At 39.2% G+C, this 19,634-nt stretch overlaps 2 protein-coding genes across 2 annotated transcripts in view; one reads left to right on the top strand and one right to left on the bottom strand.

Moving 5' to 3' along the window:
- Positions 1–148: 148 nt before the first annotated feature.
- Positions 149–16,676, bottom strand: RER1 (retention in endoplasmic reticulum sorting receptor 1). Its single transcript, XM_044996141.1, has 7 exons — positions 16,545–16,676; positions 9,569–9,654; positions 8,477–8,581; positions 5,619–5,718; positions 4,500–4,578; positions 4,252–4,387; positions 149–3,281 (listed from the first exon to the last, which is right to left on the bottom strand). The coding sequence occupies exons 2-7, from the start codon at positions 9,647–9,649 to the stop codon at positions 3,192–3,194; spliced, it is 591 nt and encodes a 196-aa protein (XP_044852076.1). The 5' UTR covers positions 9,650–9,654; positions 16,545–16,676; the 3' UTR covers positions 149–3,191.
- Positions 16,677–16,907: 231 nt separating this feature from the next.
- The window catches only part of MORN1 (MORN repeat containing 1), a 110,844-nt gene continuing 108,117 nt past the window's right edge, over positions 16,908–19,634 (top strand). The window contains exon 1 of the mRNA XM_044996327.1: positions 16,908–17,090. Coding sequence (XP_044852262.1) covers positions 17,015–17,090 — 76 coding nt within the window. The 5' untranslated portion in view covers positions 16,908–17,014. The remainder of the gene's footprint in view (positions 17,091–19,634) is intronic.

A 19,634-nucleotide genomic window follows, 5' to 3' on the forward strand; every position in this document is an offset into this window, starting at 1 on the left:
AGATCCCTGTTACCACATTTAAAATAGTCTAGCAATTTCAATTAGATTGTTTTACACAGCATACAGAATGCTTTTGTATACACTAAGTTTTAAAATTGCTCACTGAATGTACAGTTGTGGGAACAAGTTCAGTAATGGACACTTCCTGTAATAATCATGAAGAATTTATATTAATTCATTATATATACAGACTGCAGTGGTATCTTCCATTGTCCAAAATACAAGATTAGTAAACATCACACTCCTACCCAGAACCTTTTGGCAATAGGCACTATCAACTTTGCTGATTACACATTTTACAGCGCAAACGAAGAGGGATGTTTACAAAAGCATCACTGCTTAAGATTTTTTTCGAGAAATCATTAGTGATTCAATTATCCAAAAAGCAAAGTGTTTGGGAGGAAAAACAATCAAACGTTGTGGTTCATCTTTCTGCTCTTGCATGATAGCTAAAGGTACAACTCAGATTGCTATTCACATGCTCTGAGGGAAAAAATCCAGAATTCATCAAGTCTTTGACATGCATAACAAACTACTTAAAAATAAGCTTTTCACTGAAGCTTCTAAAGGTTAAAAAAAAGCCTTGGAAAATACCTTATTAGATCCTGAATCCATACTAAGTTAAGAGCACTTCTGTTAAAATAATTATACTGCAGAGGTCCTGGCCATATAGGCAACATATAGCAAGAGTTGTGGACAACCTCTCCCTACAAACTCCCACACAGTTAGGTTCCTTCCCCTCACATACACAGAAAGCCTGAAAGAAGAGATAGGTACTGCTATATGCAGAAGAACAGGACACTTAACTCTGCTGGATAAGTGAGAGACGTGAAATACACTGTCCCTACCCTCCCACCTTTCATATCAAAGGCTTCCTAGGAAAACCTCACCTGAACTTAACTGTCAATACAGCAAAGGGAGAAAGGTGGCCTGAGCCAGAACTCAAGGCATATGCAGCTTTAGAGATCATTGTCAACACATTTAATTACACATAGAAACATGTAGCAAGCTATTACTGATGGTAGAACTTGGATAATGCTGCCAAGAAAGAAGGCAGTTGCAATCTGCACTAGAAAGTTATTCTTGAATCTGTCAAGATCTAGGTTTCTTCGGCCATAATTGATGAAGGCATATAACTTAACACTAAGAAAACATTTAGAAGTGGTTTAAGAAGATGCCTGCTTAAACAGTTTAGAACAGTTCACTCAACCACTGCACAGGTGGTGTGTTTGTTATTTTTAAGAGAAACCATGTTCTAGACTTGTTCGTGCCTGGGCATGGGATACTAAGTATTATTTGAACATCGTTAAAATCTCACCGCATAGGGGGCAAGCCACTCCCACCTACAACAGTAAAGAAAAAGGTATTGATCTTGAGCTGCCACTGACAGAAAAACAGCAGCTGAGCAAAGGAACTATATTTCAAATCTGCAATTACAAGTATGTTCCTTTTTTACAATTTTAATAGATAAGTCTCTAATTCACCTTTAAGGTTTGATGTTGAAAGGGAGTCAACCAGCCACTTATTTTGTGCCTCCAATAATTCTGTAGGTAAATGAATACAAAGATAATTACTATTTTTACATATCTCCCTGATTTGCAGGCACAGTCATAAGTGAAACTACAAAAACTGACAGCAAATTGTAAGGCAGTTTCTTAAACTCAGGGCTTTTAGTTTTTCTTGGCAGCAACAGTGTTCATGATTGGCATTTGATAAGGGCTTATGGTTATATGGTATTTTTCAATCACGTTTGCATGAAACTTTAGATTGAACAAGTTTACTTTATAAAAAAAAACACACTGTTTTCCACAATGCTAGTTAAAGAACCATAGGACATTTTTCAAGATTACAGCAGGCTGAATCTAATTAATGGTGTACAGGGTTTCCTATTGGCTCTCATTCTGCACAAGCAAACAACAAGGGTTCCTTTGTATGTGTTTCATAGCAAGAATCTATTGAAGCTGCCGCTACACTACGTAGTGCATTCAAAGGACTCGTCTCATCCTAGCACCTGAAATATAATTCAACTGAATAAACTCTTACGAACTAAGTAAATGTGTTACTTGAATAAAAAGAGGAAAATGTAAGCGTTGACACCATTTAAAATGTCAGATCTATAAATATTAGCCCAATATATTTCATGTAAAGATGACTAAAACAAGAAAGGGGGACAACTGTCTTTTAATAAAGTTTGGAATTAAAAAGTCACTTAATAAAATTGTTTGTAGCTGTATCACATCAAAAAGTTTACATGCAGGTCATTTATTTCTATATTTTTCATAGAAAATGAAAAGCTGTTAAAATCCACAACGTTTGTCTGCTATGGCCAGTTTGGGTGTGTTCTTAAGGGGCTGCATGAAGCAAACTTAAGTTAATCAAAAAAAACCTTAAGTATCAAAGAAACAAGTCAAAATATTCTCCAACTAATAACAATTAAAATATATATATTTATAATTCCAGGCCCTCAAAAGAAATCATGATAGTTTAAGAACAAAGTTTTGAGTCATTATGAATGAGCCCACTTTCAGCATCTGCCATGAGATGCAATGGCGAAACTGGCATAAGAACCTAACACAAATGAGTTTCCTTATGAGCTATAGTAATCTTTATTTCCTTTCTGCAAAAAACAGAATTTAAGATTTTTGTTAAAAAAACCCATCTACTCTTTACTAACTTGGTTACACTCCAGCGATACCATGCATGTACCTTGTTGGCTGAAATTCTGCATATATTAAGGCCTATCAGACCCGTGTATGAACTTAGCACACAATTATGAAGCAGACAACAGCATCACGTGTGCCAACTTACTATTTTTCTCCACATATGTGCACAGCATTTCAGGGTCATACTGGGCAGGAACACTATGTAAAAAAACCTAATTGTAACCATTAGCCTCCCCAATGATTACAGTGGACCTTGAAAGCAACACATGATCCCAAATCAATGGGATACCGAAGACTCTCCAACTTATCAAAGATAAATTAACCCAATGCAATTTGGTTAGAATGCCAGTTTCTTCAAGAAACTGATATTTCAGACAAAAAATAGAAACATCCTCTTAAAATGAAAATTCAACTGCTTTGTCACCACCCTCTTAATTACTTTATATGAAGAAAAAAGGCATTGTTACAATGGCTCAAAACCGTTCTTGTAGTTATATGTAGAGTCAGTCAACAGGCTCAATTCAACTTCTAGCTAGCGAAGGTCTTTCCCATGTCTTCCTTCCCTTTGTATTTCCTCTTGCCATGTGTGAACGGTATATACCTGTACTTTACCATATGCTGTAAACAAAAAGACATCAGTTTAGTTGCTGAACAGAACTGTTTGACAGATCTAATATTTCTATCAAAACACCATAACATGCAGTTTAAGTCACAATACACAAAGCTCTTCAGTATAATCACTAATTTACAATGATAAGATCTACAATGTTTGTTTAACTTCAACAACATAAGATGCCATTTTCAGTTACAAGCTACACAAAGGATTTAAATGGCACTTTTTTCTGTATTATTTATTAGTATATATGATGCTGAACACTTTAAATGGGGTTGTTTGAGAGTTTGACCCTCGAACTTTACAAAAAAAGATACACAGTATAGAATGGTCAAGATGGTTAATCATTAAAGGATTAAACAGCATAAATGTATTAATGTAAATTCCTTAGTCCTCACTTTACAATCATGAATCAAAATATACTACTTCAAAATTCAGAATGAGACATTTTCAAAATCTTTATTTTTAATTTCCATTTACAAGCCAACAAGCTATAGAAAATGTATCAAAGCCAACCTGAATACTTCGCTGTGTTTGTCTTTTTTAAAATGCCAAGTTTTTCACAACACCCATCACCAATTTGATCCCAATAGTCTGCTTTGCACATTATGCTGCAGAAATGCCATGGATGAACGGTGCATATTATCCATTATAAACACCAAATTTACTACTTCAGAAGATATTATTCTGATAAATCTGAATCCTTTGAAGAATGAACATAAGGGGACTAACAATTTGATATCTAGGTTTCTAAATGGATTTGATTTTCAGGAGTATTGAGCATTTATATTTCCAATTACAGTTTGTGCTGAGGAGTGCCTACACTTAGGTATTTAAGTTTAAAAATATTGGCCATACTGTATATACACAGATAAACATCCATGGTGATCATTTGGCTGACAACATGGAAAGATACTCTTAAGCAGTGACATTTTATCATCTTCAAGAAGATTCAATCCAATCTCAGCATATTACCTTGATTTGTCTCTTCATAGTGATACAGAATAGCATAATGAAGTACATCACAAGGATTGGCCAGAATACCGGAACGTTGAACGCCTCAAAGAATGTACATACCATTGCAACAAGGATGCCTTTAGTAGCAGAATGCCTTAAAAATAAATTACATAATTAATCCCTTCCACACACTGGAAGTGACTGATTTAACACATTCATGTAAATGCTTTTTATTTTTAAGAGAATGGGCACATGTATCCACTCACCAGAATTTAAACTCTGGCAGCCTTCTAATGAAGGGTCGAAATTCCTCATTTTGTTTTGTGGGTAATGAAGGACCATCATCTGGATAAAAAAAAGCAAAAACAAATTAAAAAAATCAATCTTTTAAGGTAAACCATCCCTTAATCAATCAGTCTAGTAAATATTCTGTTCTTTCCTACTGTCACTATTATATACAAAGCCAGAATAGAATAGCTCCTTGCAAGAGTTCAAGTTTGCTATTTGTGTAAAACTGATCACGGAAGGACGAGTTGCTAATGCTTGATCAAACAATATTTGTTTTGAGAGTGATACCACATTTGAACCCAGATCTCCAGAAAAGTCCAGACCATTATGCAATATCTAACCTAGTTCCAGCCTTCAAAAATATTTTTCACTCTGAAGAAGTAATTTTAAAATAATATCTGAAAACAGATACCATAAACAGACGGAAAGGTAAAATCTCAGGCTACATTAAAGCCCCAATGTGCATTTGGTTGGGAACAGACATGTTAACACATCTACATATGCCACCACTTATAAGCAATGTCAGGAATAACCTATAGGAGAAAAATCTGTTTAATTCCCAATTACAATGCATTCATATAACATTCAATGTACATGCTGTGGTTTTGGACTGTAACATAATTGAAGTTACTCAAAAGCTTTTGTGGTCACGTAGTTGAAGTGCAGGGCTGGGAGTCAGGACTTTTGGATTCTATTCTCATCTGACGTACTGGCTTTGGGATTTTAAGGCAATAACTTTTTACTTACATCTAATTGAGTCAAAGGAGATGTGTTTTTCAATTTAACTAATCTTACTTGATTACAAAACGCCACCCCCTCCTTAAACTGTGTCTACACAGATGTTAATATCTTTTAGAGAGTGGGTCATGTGGTAGCCTACCACAACCAGTATAAAATAATGATGTATTTACACAGATGTTAAGAACTGTGTGTGTTTTCAGTTGAATTCAGCTCAGTTTTGCCTGTGTAGACAGGTCTTCTGTGCCTCTGTTCGAACCTCAAAAAAAGGTTCACGTGAAGATAGAGGAAACTGGTTATGTGATTTCGAAAACAGTTTATGTTCAAAATTATAGTAATGAGAGTAATGTCCACTATACCTGAGTCTTCCATTAGAGAGGGATCTACCTTTGGCGACAAGAAAGCTATGAAGAGATTTAGGTGGTAGATTCCCAAGGCATACGTCACGATGTACCAACCCTAGGAAAGAACAAAAACCAAAAAAAAAAAAAGTCAGACTGAAAAATTCATAGAAAACAGCTTCAAATACTTGTTTATCAAGACTAGCAGAAATTGTTTTACCTGTTTTTGGTTTCTTCCCCTAATTACTTTTTTATTTGCAAATGACAAGTTTTCTGGACTCAGTTTTAAAACAGTAGATGTACAATGGATAAAAGACTCCACTTGCATGAAACCCAAGTATTTAGACTCTGTGTGAATAGGTAAAAACCACCCATGCTGATCTGATCCAATTGCCAACTGCCCTTTTTGTCCAGTGTTCCTTACTATAACAGAGTAAGCTAAAAATTTACTATGGAATGTTTCTAGCTACTTTCACTTTCCCACAGCTCAATTTGCAACAGACCATTTCCAGAAAAATTTGATAAGAAAATAAGTAAAATAAAGTCCTTTAAATCTTGTTGTTATAAGATCAAATATCATTGTCCTAGATTTCTATTTCAGCGTTCATGCAAAGTGTGTTAGTAACAGTTACTCGCAGCAAATAAACTATACTGGGAACAACAGTCTAACAAGTCTCTGACAGCACATACAGTTATTTCTAGAAATAGTTGTCAGTTTGTATGACAACACATTAGAGAGGCAAGGTGGGTGACGTAATATCAGCCCAACTTCTGTTGGTGAGAGAGACAAGCTTTGGAGCCACACAGAGCTGAAGAAGAATTCTATGTGGCTCGAAAGCTTGTCTCTCTCACCAACAGAAACTGGTCCGATAAAAGATAGTACACCTCTACCCCGCTATAATGCGGCCCAATATAACACGGGTTCGCATATAGCATGGTAGCAGGGAGGTTCCGGCGGTGCTTTAAAGGGTCCAAGGCTCCGGCTGCTGCGGGGAGCCCAGGGCCCTTTAAGTCACCGCTGGAGCCCTGCTGCTGCTACCCCGGGGCTGCGACAACAGGGCTCGGGCAGCGCTTTAAAGGGTCCAGGGCTCTGGCTGCTGCGGGAAGTCCAGGGCCCTTTAAGTCACCGCTGGAGCCCTGCCGCCGCTACCCCGGGCTGAGGCAGTGGGGCTCCGCCGGCAATTTAAAGGGCCTGGGGCTCCCTGTGGCTGGAGTCACGGGCTCTTTAAATCTCTGCTGCAGCCCTGCCACCGCTACCCCAATATAACGGCGTTTCACATATAACGCAGTAGGGATTTTTGGCTCCTCACGACCACGTTGTAGAGGGGTAGAGGTGTACCTCACCCACCTTTGTCTCTAATATCCTGGAACTGACATGGTTACAACTACACTGCATACACACAAATGTTTAACACAAATGTTAAAGACATTTAAGGATTACATCACAATGCATGGATATGAGCATAATTTCTTTCAACTGAAGTTACAGCTGAATAATCTGTCCTCCTCTGAGGAAAAAAAAATAATAAATTATAAAGCTCTAACATACAGATAACATTGCCACAACTCTTGATTCATTGTCTTCCCAATTTTGCAAAGGCAGCAATACCAGAATAAATTGTATTGTATTCATTAGATAGGCACTTGAATTTATTAGCCTTTGAATGATTCTAAGTTTACATGGTATATAACTTTGCAGAGTGCTGAGCACTATCAGTTCCTGTTGATCTGCACCAGTGCCCTCAACTCACATAGAGGTCATCTCCTATGAGAGACTTAGTGCCTCCAATTCCTACAAAACTCAGTAAGAGTTTAGGACATTCCATTTCAAATATTTCCCAGATTGCGCCCTAGGAGAGGAATACTAATGCGTATGGGCTTTATAGCTAATAGCAGCCAAATTTTATATATGAAAACCAGGACTAGGAAAGTACCCAAAGAAAATTCACATAAAAGTTCAAGTGCTCCAGCAGTTATGATGCTGTTACTCAATTTCACAGCCTCCTGCAATTATTTTTGAAATTGTTTTCAGGCTTAGAAGTTTTAATCTTTAGAAGGTCAAGCACTCAAACAGGGACACTGCTGAAGTTATCAGAAATATGTTACTCTTTGAATATCACCGAGCAACGAAAAAAGAATTGCACTCTTGCTTAGGGCAGCTTTGGGAATACTGGTTCTAAAGTGCTTAACTGAATTTTGCATTGGCATAAAATAGAGAAAACAGGTTAGTGGAGATGCAGTCTGCTGCTTGCCAGTGATAATGCAGAAATTCTTCATAGGTTCAGTACTAGGAGAGGAATGTTGGCACTTGAATGAGATGCAAAGGTTTAAATAGGAAGCTAAAACATGAATGAGAGTTTTAAGAAGTTTATTATGCAGTTTCATTAGAACATAACAGTGGCGCTTCCCACCTTCTCCTGCTACAAAACAAAACAGCCAACCTTAACCATCCCTTTCAAGACTGTGTTTCAGCCTAAAGTTTATTACTATGATGTAGCAGCTCAAATTACTATTGCTATTAATTGGAGGAAAAAAACAAAGCACTTTCAGTTCACACAAAGCATACCAAAGCTTTTCCTGGGGAAAAGATGAGTAGCCAAAAAAAGACACGCATATGTACTTGACTATGACACTGAAAGTAGCTGGTTTACGAATCTGCTTATTCTACCAAACTTGTTTCCATCTTGAAGTTATTATTTCATTACACGTCTATGCATGTAAACTTAAAATATTCTCACTTTGACCCATATGATTCAATATTTCATAGCAAGTGTTTTAGTGAAATAGATTATTCAATCTAATAAAAAAGTATTCCTTTTTAAGTTACAATGTTATCCTAAACAACATAACAAATGCAATACATTTAGTTTTCCTACCTGTAGTAGATAAACTCTAATCATGTAGATAAAACTCAGACCCAGAGTTACAACCCATCGTACTGCTGTATATGGAGTAGATTTATCTAACCAGGATTGGTAGATCTAGAATGAAATGTAAAATGTTTTATACACAAATATGGTTTATTATAGAGTAATCTAAATGAGTGTCAGAAAGACCACAAGTTTTAAAGGACATTTTTTGGTTAAATATCATAGTTTAAAAGATTAAAAACATTTTTTTAAGACTTGGGTTTACTTGGCACTATTTAGACTGGTTACTTGCTTATATTTTACTCAGTTAGGTCACACTTTGCTAATAAATTTCACTTTCATTTCTAGTCACTCAATTTCTGGTTCTTAAGCACTGGTATAACTGGCTGCCAGTTTAAAGTTGTAACTAGAGAAACTGATTTTTTTTCAGTTTCATAAATAAGTTTCCATTAATGTTATGTTTAAATCTTCTGTTTACAAAATCAGATTTTGAGCCCGAGTTACCCAGAGGACAAAAAAGATTTTTTATGGCTATTGGAAAACTTATGTTCTAAGTGTTTTAAAAACCATTAGCAAATGTGTGTGTCTAACTTTGACCATCTTAAAGGGAGCAAATGTTCAGAAAGTGCTGAAAACCACCAATAAAAGGGAAAAAAAAAAATCAGGCTTCTTTAAGGTGTTCATCCAAAAATTTGTGCATCCAAAAATCATGTCACTTTTAAAAATTTGTCTAATCTACATAAGTACTCATGGTTTAGTAATACGTAAAGTTTTAGCTTTTAATAGCAAACAGTAATTGCTTGAATTAATTATGGTTACATGAAGCTTTCTGTCTACTCATCTGAGAACAACTAGCATGCTGAGGGCATTAATGCAGTAATAAATATTCATACATACTGTTAAACATTCAAATAGTGATAGAGACATTAAATTATGTATTTGTCATCATGGTTATGAGACCATCCATTTTTAAAAAGCAAAAAGCATTTTCCTTAAAATGAGTTTGAAGTACTCAGTAACTTAATTATTCCTTTTACTGCAACTAAAGGCCACGAGTTAAAAAAAAAAATTGTATAAATCCAGTGATATAAAACCAACCTGTCCAAGTCTTGTGAAAAATCTATACACCACAGAAGATTTGCCATGAACAGACTCTCCAATACTGTCCCCTTCGGACATTGTTGCTGTGAAAACAAGACATTTATACAGAAAACATATTAAAAATGAGAACTTAATATAGGGAAACTTTAAGACACTTTACATGCATCAGCATTCAGGTGTGTGATTTCGTATCTTGCTTATCTGATATCTTGTTTGAAACAAAAAAGTATCTTCTGTGAAACATTTTTAAAGGCAGGACATTCATCCATTCTATTTCAGGGGAAGTATCAAGGAAGGAAAGGGTTAAATATATTTTACAAAGAGAAGGAAAGGATCCAAGACATTTTTAGGAAAAATTACAAACAGTAACGGAGGCAAGAGATCTAAGTGATATTCTCACCTTGATATACCAGAAATCAGAGTAATAATCTGGAAACATTAATCTGGAGATGATGTATTGTGATACTACCCTTCCCCTTCCCCCCCCCTCCAACCTTTAGTCTTTAAAGGTAAACTGCAAAACCAAAATTTAAGAAAGCTATTTAAGACCCCCCTCCTTCCAAAATTAGTGACTACATATTTAGATAAATTCAATTCTGGCTTCTGTACTTTGGGTTCCATCCAAGAGCTGGCATCATAAGCACCTAAACTGAAACATTTTCCTGCCCCGTTTGAAGCATTTGATGTTGTTTGTCATATCTTTGCCAAAATGAACATCTCATATTGCCTTACTCCCTCTCACATGGTAAAAGACAGGATCCAGAACTCAGGTGAAAAACAATATTAATAAATGCAATATTTTTGATTTAGGATTCTCCTCCACTCAAAAAACAAACAAGGTCTGCAGTTTGCTTTAAGACACAAACAAAATCATATGGAATCTGAGCAGCAGATGTGCCACATCACCAAAGGTAATACCTCACACTACTTCCTGGATTCCCATCTCTGGGCAGGACTATGTTGCTCTATGGGATAATGGGAGTAATTTCAGCTCTATAGTAATTAACATTTAGAGAGTGTTTTTCACCTGAAGATCTTAAAGCAATACAGATGGGTGAAGTATTAGTAAACCAAGGAAGATTACCAGTAAATTGTATTAAATGCTGCATTATAGTGACAAATAGATGGAAGGAAGCTCTTGGTCCTAATGACAATCTGGAGATTTATGAAATGTTATAACTCTAAATTTCTCTCTGGGTGCATGGTAAAAATCTGAAAGCTATGTATTATCCCTCTTTTACATGGGAACAATAATCAGTAATGGGAAGGAGTCCCTGTACAATATCAGACGTAAAAGGATTGATAGTGACAATCCAGAACTTCAGCCCCACCTCTATCCTAGGTATACCAAAGAAAGTCTCCTAAAATTTGACAATACAGAAGTGTCCTTTTAATATCCAGGGCCAAAGAGAGGAAATAAATTCTTCTCTTCAGTTAACTCCACAGGGTGGGAAGAGGAAATACCATTATAGAAACTGAATGCTATTATTCATAACTTCCTCTATTACTACTACCTTATTATTAGTTTTGAAACTTTTTCAAACCTAGTGAATCTAAAGCAGAACCAGATTGGCTACAACGATGGAAATGTTTCCTTTCTGTCAATGATACCAATATTCATTTGAGTATCTTTAATGTTCTCATTATGTGCTTCTACTCAATCATCAATGGGGACTTGGAAAATCAGATCTGCAATAGAATCTAAAACCCCAATCCTGCACACAGTTACACACACTAGGGCCATGTCAACACTAACATTTCTGTCAGCCAGGGTGGATAATAATGATTTTTTTGATAAAATGCTTGTTGAGGGAAAAAACTATCTAAAGATAGTTTTAATTAAGATATCTTTGAGCTATAATGTATCTCATCATGGAATAGGGATTATAAATTCTAATTCTATAGTATAAGACAATATATTCATGTAATTGTTAAGAAAAGTTTTGTAAACGAATTCCAATAGTTCATGGATTAGGGACCCAATTTTATGGGGTTCCACAGGTATAGACTATTTAGGTTAATCTTTCTATCTACCCAATGGGACTCAGTGCTCAGTCTAGAAAACACCATCAGAGATGCTTAGTTTTTCAGTTCTCAAGCTGTGGATCTGTGTCTCCAGCAAAAATGTTTTTAAATAAATAAATATATAGAGGTGAGAAATAATAGACCTCAACCCTATTGTCCATCTGCAAATCTGTGTACAGAGAGTCAATCCCTTACCTCTCTCTAAAAGTGCAAAAAGTTTCAAAAAGTTCAATGAATAGAAGATTGTTGGAGGTGGAATAGATCTGGACAAGGAGAAGTCTGGAGATAAACGTGAGAAGGGAGGGACAGGCAGTAGAAACAAAAGTGAAACTGTTTGAACAGCATATTCCAGAAGTCTTGAGGTCTTCCTGAGTGCAGCCTTAATTGATTTGAGATCTACCATACCAGTCATATTCTCTCACTAGAAAGGAAAACCTATAATGGTAGCAGGCCATAAGAAGACCCAGTTTTGGAATAAGAACCATTCAAGAAATATATGTTTGCTGATGATGTTTTAAAAACAGTCACACCAGTGAACTGGTGGAAGTCACTTAAGCACTTGGATTCAGAGACTGTTGAAGCTACTGCTGTTAAAAATGAGATTATCTCTTCTTCTGCCAGTGTACGAAAATATTCTTCCTTTAGACCAGGGGTCAGCAACCTCTGGCACACGGCTAGCCAGGGTAAGCACCCTAGCGGGCCGGGCCAGTTTGTTTACCTGCCGCATCGGCAGGTTCGGCTGATCGCGGCTCCCACTGGCTGCGGTTCGCCGTACCAAGCTAATGGGGGCGGTGGGAAGTCGCGGCCAGCACATCCCTCACCCGCGCCGCTTCCCACAGCTCCAGTTGCCCTGGGACAGCGAACCGTGGACAATGGGAGCTGCAATCGGCCGAACCTGCTGACGCGACAAGTAAACAAACTGGCCTGGCCGTGTGTCAAAGGTTGCTAACCCCTGCTTTAGACCAATTCATTCCAAAATGAGAAATCCTTTGGGACCCAAAAAAGCAGGAAAGCTTGTTTTTCTTTTCCAGGTTATGAAGAAACAGGAAAATGAAGGTGAAGATGACTGAGTTAGCTGCAGAAGCCAATATTTTAAGTTTCTCATGTTGACCTGGCTGACGTAGTCGATTTAATTTTTTTTTTTTAATATTTAACTATTTTAATTAAAAACAATTTTAACAAAAACAAACCTGATTTTAAAAAACTTGAATGTTTAACTAAATAAAAAAATTCATATGCTTGTTTTGTTAAAATATTATGTTTGCTGTTGAAGAAAAAGATCCAGAATACAAAATGTTGTTGTTTTAGTTAAATAAAACAATGTATATGTCTGTCTGGTGATGTTCTCTTCCTAATACAACATAGCAAGAAAATCCTCCAAATATTAAATGATTAACCTGTTGAATTAGAGATAGTTCACCTCCCAATGACTTCATAAATAGCTGTTTCAAATATCTTTGGTAAATGAAATAACCAAACATTTATTTTCTGATATAGCTGTAAAACTAATGTGAATTTTTTTCTACATAAATCACTTAAATTTATAGTGTGTACTTCTAAAAATGAAACCCACATCTGAGTTGTGAAGAATATGTATTAAAGTTATAACTACCAACAAGAATGCACTTTTATGTAGAAATCCATGATTAAATCGAGTCTTCCTGACTAGTGATTTAAATCATGACTTAAATATATTTGATTTAAATCAAATCCACCCTGATGTCAGCAAAACTTTTATCGCTCAGGTGTGTGAAAAAACACCCCCTTGAGCAACATAAATTTTGTCAGCATAAGCACTCGTGTGCACAGCGCTATGTCCGCGGGAGATGCTCTCACATCAACATAGCTATTGCCATTCCTTGAGCTGGTTTTATTATATTCACAGGAGAGCTCTCTCCTGTTGGCATAACACAGCTAGAGTGCTCTTACAGTGGCATAGCTGTATTGGTACACCTGTGCCACAATAAGCTTGTAAGTGTAGACATGGCCTAGTAGTTCCGTTGAAATCAATGGGACCACTTATGCATGAAGTTAAAGACACCTAGTTCTTGCAGGATTGGGGATTTCTGCAATATGGGTAGTAAAAAACTTCACATCTGATTAAGTGGTGATTATTATTCAATTTACAAAAAGAAAAGTGCTAGGATGAACATCTGATTAAAAAAAAATATTCTTCCAGGGATAATCAGAATGTCTATAGTGTCACTGAAGCTTTTTTAGCACATTAATAGTTTTAAAACCAAATAAGTATATTTTCCTGATTCATGTTGTTATGAACCTCTCTCAATGCATTTTAAAGGGCATAGGTTTGAAATATGTAACATAATATTCCTTATATGTGTTACAATGTTTAATAAAGATACAAGCAGCGATATTTCAAAACTTACAGAACTTTAGTGGTTAAAACTACAGTTGCTACACACAATATTTTAAAATTCTGCACATTTTACTTGTCAAATAAATGTGGAGGCTCCAAGATGGCATTGGGGAGCACAGGCCACTGACAGCACAGAGGTGGGAGATGACTGTGCAGCTCCCCACTGGGACACAGATTCAGCAGTGAGGCTGCACCCAACCCTGACAGCGCAAGGACTGGGCCTGCCCCAGAAACACCCCAGGGCTCTGCCCCTCCGTGCCAGGTGCACCAGGTGTGGGCAGGCAGGCTCAGCAAGGCAGGATCCAAGTGTGGAGAAGCTTAGTGTGGGGGGATCCAGGTTTGGGTTGAGAGGGTTCTGTGTGGGGCAATCTTGGTGCGGGTGGCTCAGCGGGAATCCAGGTGCAGGGGGACGGAATCTGGATGCACAGGGGATTGTTGGGATGTTCTGTGTGCAATGATAATGGGACTCGGCATGGGGGTCCAGGTGAAGGTGCTCGGGGCTCAGCGGCGGGGGGGGAGGCGAAGAGGTGAAAGAACAGAGCTCAGCAGGTGAGTCTGGGTGTGGGGGGTCCAAATCCTGGGAGAGTGGGGATCCACGTGCAGCTGGTTGGGGCTCAGTGGGGTGGGGATCTGGGTGGTCCAGGGGGAGTGGGGCTCATCAAGGGGGTTCTGAGCGTGGGGGGGTGAGGCTCAGTGGGAGGGTCTGGGTATGAGGGGGTCTGGATGCATGGGGGTTGGGCAGATAGGGGAGCAGCTCTCTGTACAGGGATCCCTCCCCCTGCAGCTCAGGAGCGATGGGTGCAGAAAGTGGGGGAGTTTGCAGAGCTTCCTGCAGCTGGGGGGGGGGGAAGGAATCTGGGGGTTAGTCTGACCTGGCCCCGGATGCCATACAAGGGAAGAGGAAGTCCCATCCTCCCCAACCCGCCAGGACTAGCAGCTGAGCCTGGCGCAGGGTAGCAGCCATGAGCTGGGTCTTCTCCAGTCCCATCCCCCACCCCAAAGTGCTTTACCTCTCTGCCAGTTGCCCTGGGCACCTGAAATATACTGCTGGGGAAGACTGCATGACTGCTCTTGTGGCTTCCCTTTGCTTCACCGTCAGGAAGTCATTTTTCTGCTAGGAAGCAAAGAAGTCTGCGGGGGACATAAATTTTGCATATGCACAGTGGTGCAGAATTCCCCCAGGACTAAGTATCGCAAGAAGTGTGTCTTGTGAAATTTGCTTTGAAAAGGATTCACAATTACAGATCTAATTCTGATCTCATATCTGAGAACTGGAAATAAGGCTTAATTTTGATAACACACCATTACAACAGAGCATAAAATTCCTCTCTTACTTACAGTGAGAGGTTATCAAAATCCAGCACTGTAAATAAATCAGTAGCCAGGGAGCAGACTGAAACTAGCCTAATGAACTTAATAGAGTTCAGAGTTTTAAACAGAGTGCTACCAACATGAAATATAGCTCTATAAAATTACTGTTCTGCCTGAAAAATATATTAATCTTACACACTCATGAGCTATAAGAAGTTACGTTTTCTGGTTTACTAGGCAAGCACTATCCATCCCTGAATTCTGAGAAAGCAGGGTCTCTTCCTTGTTTATTTTATTTTATGTGTAATGAAAGCGTTTCATTCATCTAGTCCAATAGTATGCACGGTGTAAATAGGCCAGAACTCTCTGAACATTAAGGAATTTTTCTGACTTTAACAACAAAACAAGCAAATAAGGAGAACTGAAGAGAAGGATGCAGTTCCCTGTGCTTGTAGAAGAACATACTTTCATGAGCAATAGCCTAAGACGTTCTGTTAGACGGGCCAGTGGGCAGCCAAAGGAACAAGGCAGCCCAGTTGGTCCCAAGTTTTTTAAAGCATCGCAGCTTACTTCTGCTTCCCACAAAGTGCAAGTTTTCCTTTTACAGCAGATGTGGTTCCTACCCTTCTACCTCATGCACCTGGCCCGTCACAAATACATTCCCAGCCAAATAAAAGCAGCAGCTGTAGGATACCCCTGCAGCCTCACTGTCACGAAATAAACAAACCTCCACCGGGGGTTCGTTAGTTACATCTTGACACTAATTAAAGGAGGCAACGCAGGAGAGAGAGGGGGGAGTCCGTAAAGAGAATAAGTAAACAACGCGGATGCTCATGTGAAGCAGAGGCCAAGGAGAAGGAGCCCCCGAACTGTGACTAGAACCGGCCCCTGTGGGCAGCGGGAGAAGAATCACCCACCCGGCTCTAGGGGGGCGCACAGGGGGAAGACCCCGAGACCCCCCGCCCGGGGCAAGCAGCGCCTCGCCTACCCCCACGCGCAGAGTAACCCCTCCCGCCCGGAGGGAGCTGCGTGCTCCTTTCCAGTCACACCCCGAGGGCCGATCCCAGCCCCGCGCCACCTCGCCTGACGCGCCCCCTCCCGGCTGTCCCAGCGCCCTGTGCCAGAATCCCCGCCCCGGGGGACACCTCACCACCCCCGGCACCGCGGCCGCTGTCGGGGGCCCAGGCCGCATCCAGCCGCTGCCCGGCACGGGGCCCCGCTCCCACCTCTGTCCCGGGGGAGGGGGAATCCACTACTCACGGGTGCCGGAGCCGCTGCAGCCGGTGCCAGGTGTCTCCTTCCGCCTTCCCCCCCCACCCTCCACCACAGCATCCAATATGGCGGAAGGGTCAACGCCAACTGTTTCCGCTTCCGGGGCAAGGGGGCGTGGCTCACCGCGGAAGCGTTGCCTGCTGGCGAGGGCCCCAGCGGGGTTGCTGTTGGAGGCTGGTAGTTCGTGCAGGGATTGAGGAGGAGTAGTGCTGGGAGGTGGGGGCTGGTACTGGGAGGTGGGATTGCAGAGGCACTGGGGTTACAGTCTCTAGTGCTGAGGGCTAAGCACTGGGGTTAGGCTTATAGGCCCTAGTATTAGGGGGAGGGTGTCTGGCTGGGAGGAGGCACTGAACAAGGATGAGAGGGAATTAGCAAGAAGTGGGTTGAGTCTGGAAGGGTCAGTCCCAGCCCCTGTTCCCTGGGAACATCCAGCAAACGAGCAACGTTCAGGATAAAAAATGGTGATTAAATCCTACGTGCGATGCTATCCGCTTTGTGATCTGAGACATGCTCTTCATGCATCTGAGATTCGGGGTAAAGTAAATATAGGCACCAAATTATTTCCCCCATTCCATTCTTCCAAACTATACCGTTTTGCTACCTAAAAGTGCAGTTGTAATATGACTTGAAATATGGCATTTGCACGGTTTCCCTATTTGTCACCTCTCAATTTGAGATCACATTTGCTCAGTTTACAAATATAAAAAGATGGGTTTTTTTTCTAACTGTAAGACCAGCAAACTCAACAAGGGATCCAAATATCAAACAGGGATTATTTCTTTGTATGCATAATTACCAGTAATAAACATTCTGTAGGACAAAATTTCCCCCTCACATTTGTAACAGAGGAAACATTTGGAACTACTGTTGCAGTTTAGACCCAGATCCTGCAGCTGGCTCTGTGCAGTGCAAGAGTCCACCTGCGTGAATCAGGTTTTAGTGGCAGGGCCCGGTTAATAGTGTGGGTAAGGCAGTAGCCTGACTAGAATTCAGTTTCCTCTCCCATAGCTGCTTTATCTTTGCAAGGCTAACAGGAGAAAAAAATACTCACTATTGTCACTCAAGTGAGTAGATCTGACTCAATCTGCAGTGATCAGAACTCCTGAGTAAGAAAATGAAAAATTTTATATCATCACTTCTTGAAGTAGAACTATGCTATGAAGTTTTACTGTGACCTTATGAAAATGTCTATTTGAATCTGCCTCTTGAACTGAAATATTGCACTACTGTGTATTCTACATTTCTGAGCTTGAAATAAAACAACGATAAATTTGCCCTTTTAAAGGAAAACTAGAGTGATCAGTTCCAACACCTTGGATAGCTATATAAATATTTATTAGACAAGAATATATCAAAATTACTTTTCTTCAGAAATAATTACCATTCTTTCCTTGGCTTTATAGCTCTGATATTAATGACACCTAAAAAGATTGAATAAAACTTTTCTTCCTGACTGGTTTTGAAGGATTCTGAATGCAAAATGTTGGTCACTTTGTGACTACGTGGATTCTTCCAGGTTTCAGGAATCCTCTCAAATACCCCATCGCCAAAAAAGTCACCCAAGTAGTAGTATGTTGATGCAGTCTCTGGATTCTAGCAATATTTTTGTTTCACCTCAGAAATAAAGTACAAGATTTCACATAGATATTTTTAAAAATATTCATAAAAAGTTAAGTGGCATAAAATTCATTAAATTATATTTGAGTAAGTATTTTTAAGATCACCTAACTGTCTTTTAGTGCAATACTTACCATTTTGGCTTTCCTAGGTTGAGAATTCCCCTTCACATACATAGCTTTATAAATATATTTAAAAACACTTGGATTATAAGAGAGATAATAAAATCCCTCACCCAGTGCTCTTTGATTAAACCTTAATTTCCAAAATATTTCCCATTATGTATTGGAACAGTAATAATGGTTTGCACCACTCTATGTCCAGACAGTTAAATCACACTCATCACTATATCTTTAAACATGTATAGCATTTTTCTTCAGAGAATCTCAAAACATTTTACAAGGTTTATATCCTCACAATACACCTGAGAAGTAGCTAAGCATTATTAGATCCAGTATCCCAAGCACAGAGGGGCTTGTTAGAGGCTCTGTATTAATGCTGTATTACAAAGAATAAATCATAATTATACAGATGGGGAAAGGTAAAGTAATTTCTCCAAGACCACATAATAAATCAATGGCAGAGCCAGAAATGGATTTGCGGAGCCCTGATTCAAATTTCCCTTTTCTAACCACAACAGCCACTATTGGGGGTGAGGGTTTGCCTTATGCTTTCACTTAGAGCTTGTAAAAAAACCAAAATGAACCATGTTTCAAGTTTGAAACTGAATGCAGGAATCAGAATATGAAGATCCTAGTATTAAAATTTACATTAGAAATAGTCAAACCTCACTGGTTTAAATTGTCCTATTAGCACAGGAGAGGCAGTTTTATCGTATGTCTTGTGATATTTGGTATTTTGCTTAATTTCTGATTTGTTGAGGGTCCTCCTTGGACTACAGGACAATCTTAGTTTGCATTTTTTTTAAAAAGTAAGTTTCCAGCCTGTTTGTTGGATGAAAAACAAGAAATAAACAAAACCTTTAAAATCTAATCCCTAAAGGTTCCAAAACCAGAAGGCAAATAATTTTTTTTTCCATTCTGACTCATGATTTTTGAATGTTTGGCATTGTTAATACTGCTAATGTAAATATTAAATAATAGTGGTTCTCTTTCTTTGTATTTCTGTGGACCTCATCACTGCAGTATCTGGACTTCATTAAACCCTGATCCTGCCACTTATTCCTGTGCCTACATGGAGGCCCCGTGAAGTCAGAAACACCCTTCCCCTGGCACAGGTACTACCTGTGCACAAGCTTGCAGGATCTGGTCCTCAAATTGTGAACTCTTGAGGGCCGGGACCATTTTTTTCATTATTTGGGGTCTGGATCCTGACAGGGGCCTCCAGGTGCGGCTGTTCTGTATCATTTACCCAGAATAACAGTAACAGTTCTAAACCTAGGCAGGTTGCAGCACTCGCCCCCTCAGCTGGGAATGTGCTTCTCCAAATCCATGGGGGGGG

This window comes from Mauremys mutica, chromosome 21 (assembly GCF_020497125.1).
Source record: "Mauremys mutica isolate MM-2020 ecotype Southern chromosome 21, ASM2049712v1, whole genome shotgun sequence".
Taxonomy (NCBI): Eukaryota; Metazoa; Chordata; order Testudines; family Geoemydidae; genus Mauremys; species Mauremys mutica.